This window comes from Capsicum annuum, unplaced genomic scaffold (assembly GCF_002878395.1).
Source record: "Capsicum annuum cultivar UCD-10X-F1 unplaced genomic scaffold, UCD10Xv1.1 ctg9649, whole genome shotgun sequence".
Lineage (NCBI taxonomy): Eukaryota > Viridiplantae > Streptophyta > Magnoliopsida > Solanales > Solanaceae > Capsicum > Capsicum annuum.
Genome location: NW_025895712.1, coordinates 1 through 1,630, shown reverse-complemented (window position 1 = coordinate 1,630; position 1,630 = coordinate 1). Strand labels below are relative to the sequence as shown.

General features: G+C 33.7%; 1 protein-coding gene across 1 annotated transcript; it reads left to right on the top strand.

Moving 5' to 3' along the window:
• LOC124885476 (UDP-glycosyltransferase 91C1-like) lies at window positions 1-681 on the top strand (the record flags this gene model as incomplete). The annotated part of the gene is given in 1 exon segment (XM_047406150.1): window positions 1-681. A coding segment is annotated over 1 exon segment (413 nt), but the record flags the coding sequence as incomplete, so codon positions are not given.
• Window positions 682-1,630: the final 949 nt, after the last annotated feature.

The window sequence follows — 1,630 nt, the reverse complement described above, 5'->3', positions numbered from 1 at the left end:
TACCACAGACAAAGATACTAAGCCATTCGTCAGTAGGCGGATTCTTGACTCATTGTGGATGGAATTCAGTCATAGAGGCGCTATGTTTCGGGCGAGTCTTGATTATGTTCCCAGTGCTGAATGATCAAGGTTTGAATACTAGGTTGTTGCAACAGAAGGGGGTTGGTGTAGAGATACCAAGAAATGAAAAAGATGGATCTTTTACTAGTGATTCAGTGTCTGAATCTGTGAAGTTTGCTGTGGTGAGTGAAGAGGGTGAGTCCTTGAGAACCAATGCAAGAAAGATGAGCAGTTTGTTTGGAGATAGGAAGAGAAATGGACAACTTGTAGATGATTGTGTTGCTTATTTGATGGAAAATAGGATAGGCAAATCTTCTAGGAGAATGATATTTGGCCAAAAAAGAAGAGAATAATCTTCAATATGTTCACAATGATATAAGTTAAAATGTAAGAGAGGATTTTTAGTAATTTAGTTGCATGACCATCTGAACTTTCATCTGATTAGTGATGATTCGATTCATCATCTTGTGAACGTTCACTTTGATTAAAGATGAAAGTCATTGCAATCGAGTTTTTTCTTTCCTTAAATATCAAATTGAATGTCCACCTAAAATTGTAGCAAAATGTATCCTCCTTCCATCCTATAGAAATTTATATGACATTCTTTTTATTTGAATGGTTGAAACAGATGACACGCTTTAATTGATTTATTTTTCTCTTTAAGATGCGTTTAATATCATGCACTTAACTTATTTCAGTTTGTGCAAGTTGTTTTTGATATGCACACTAGAACAAGATGTTCAATTGAAACAAAACTTAGTAACCGTTTGACCATAGAAATCTTCTGCTTTTATTTTTTGAAAAATTATTTCACTTTAGTGAAAAAAGTGAAAACACGTTGCGTTTGACCATGAAAAACTCCAATTTCAAAAAATTATTTGGAATTACTTATTTTCACTTTTTTCAATCCTACTTTTCTCACAAAATTATAAAAACAACTTTAATTTATATTCATGGTCAAATACAACTCCAACTTCATCTTCAACTCCAATTCTTAACTCCGGAAAAAAGTAATTTTCATGGCCAAATGGGGCCTAATAAAACCGCATATATATTTTATAGAAGACGTAATAAAATTTATCTATTTGTCTCTTGAGTAGACTAAAGGTAACCAAAAACTAAATCAATAGTTTATTCATGAACTACATTCACTAAACAATTTGATAGTGATATCATATTGAACAACATCATATATTATAAAATGATGTAAAACAACAATTCAGTCAAATTATGTTTAAATTGGAAAAAATAAAAACTGAACTCCCTCCTTTTTGTTCCCTCCTGTAACAGAATTCAACAAAACAACAAAATCTACTAAATCCCCTTAGCATTGCTCAAAGTTTCTACTAGTCCGGTGCCCACCCAGTGTTCGACCAAATGCTCAGCTGGAATTGTTGCATGTTCTCGACCACCAATGAGTCCTTTCCTTGGTCTTTATCCACATATTCTATCTCCCGTGCTAGTCTAACTGCCAGTACAGCTGCGTCTTCAACACCTTCAAGTTTTGGAAGAAGAGTTGTTTTCATGGCTGTATCAAGTAACAAAGCTAACCACAGAAATCCTCGACGAC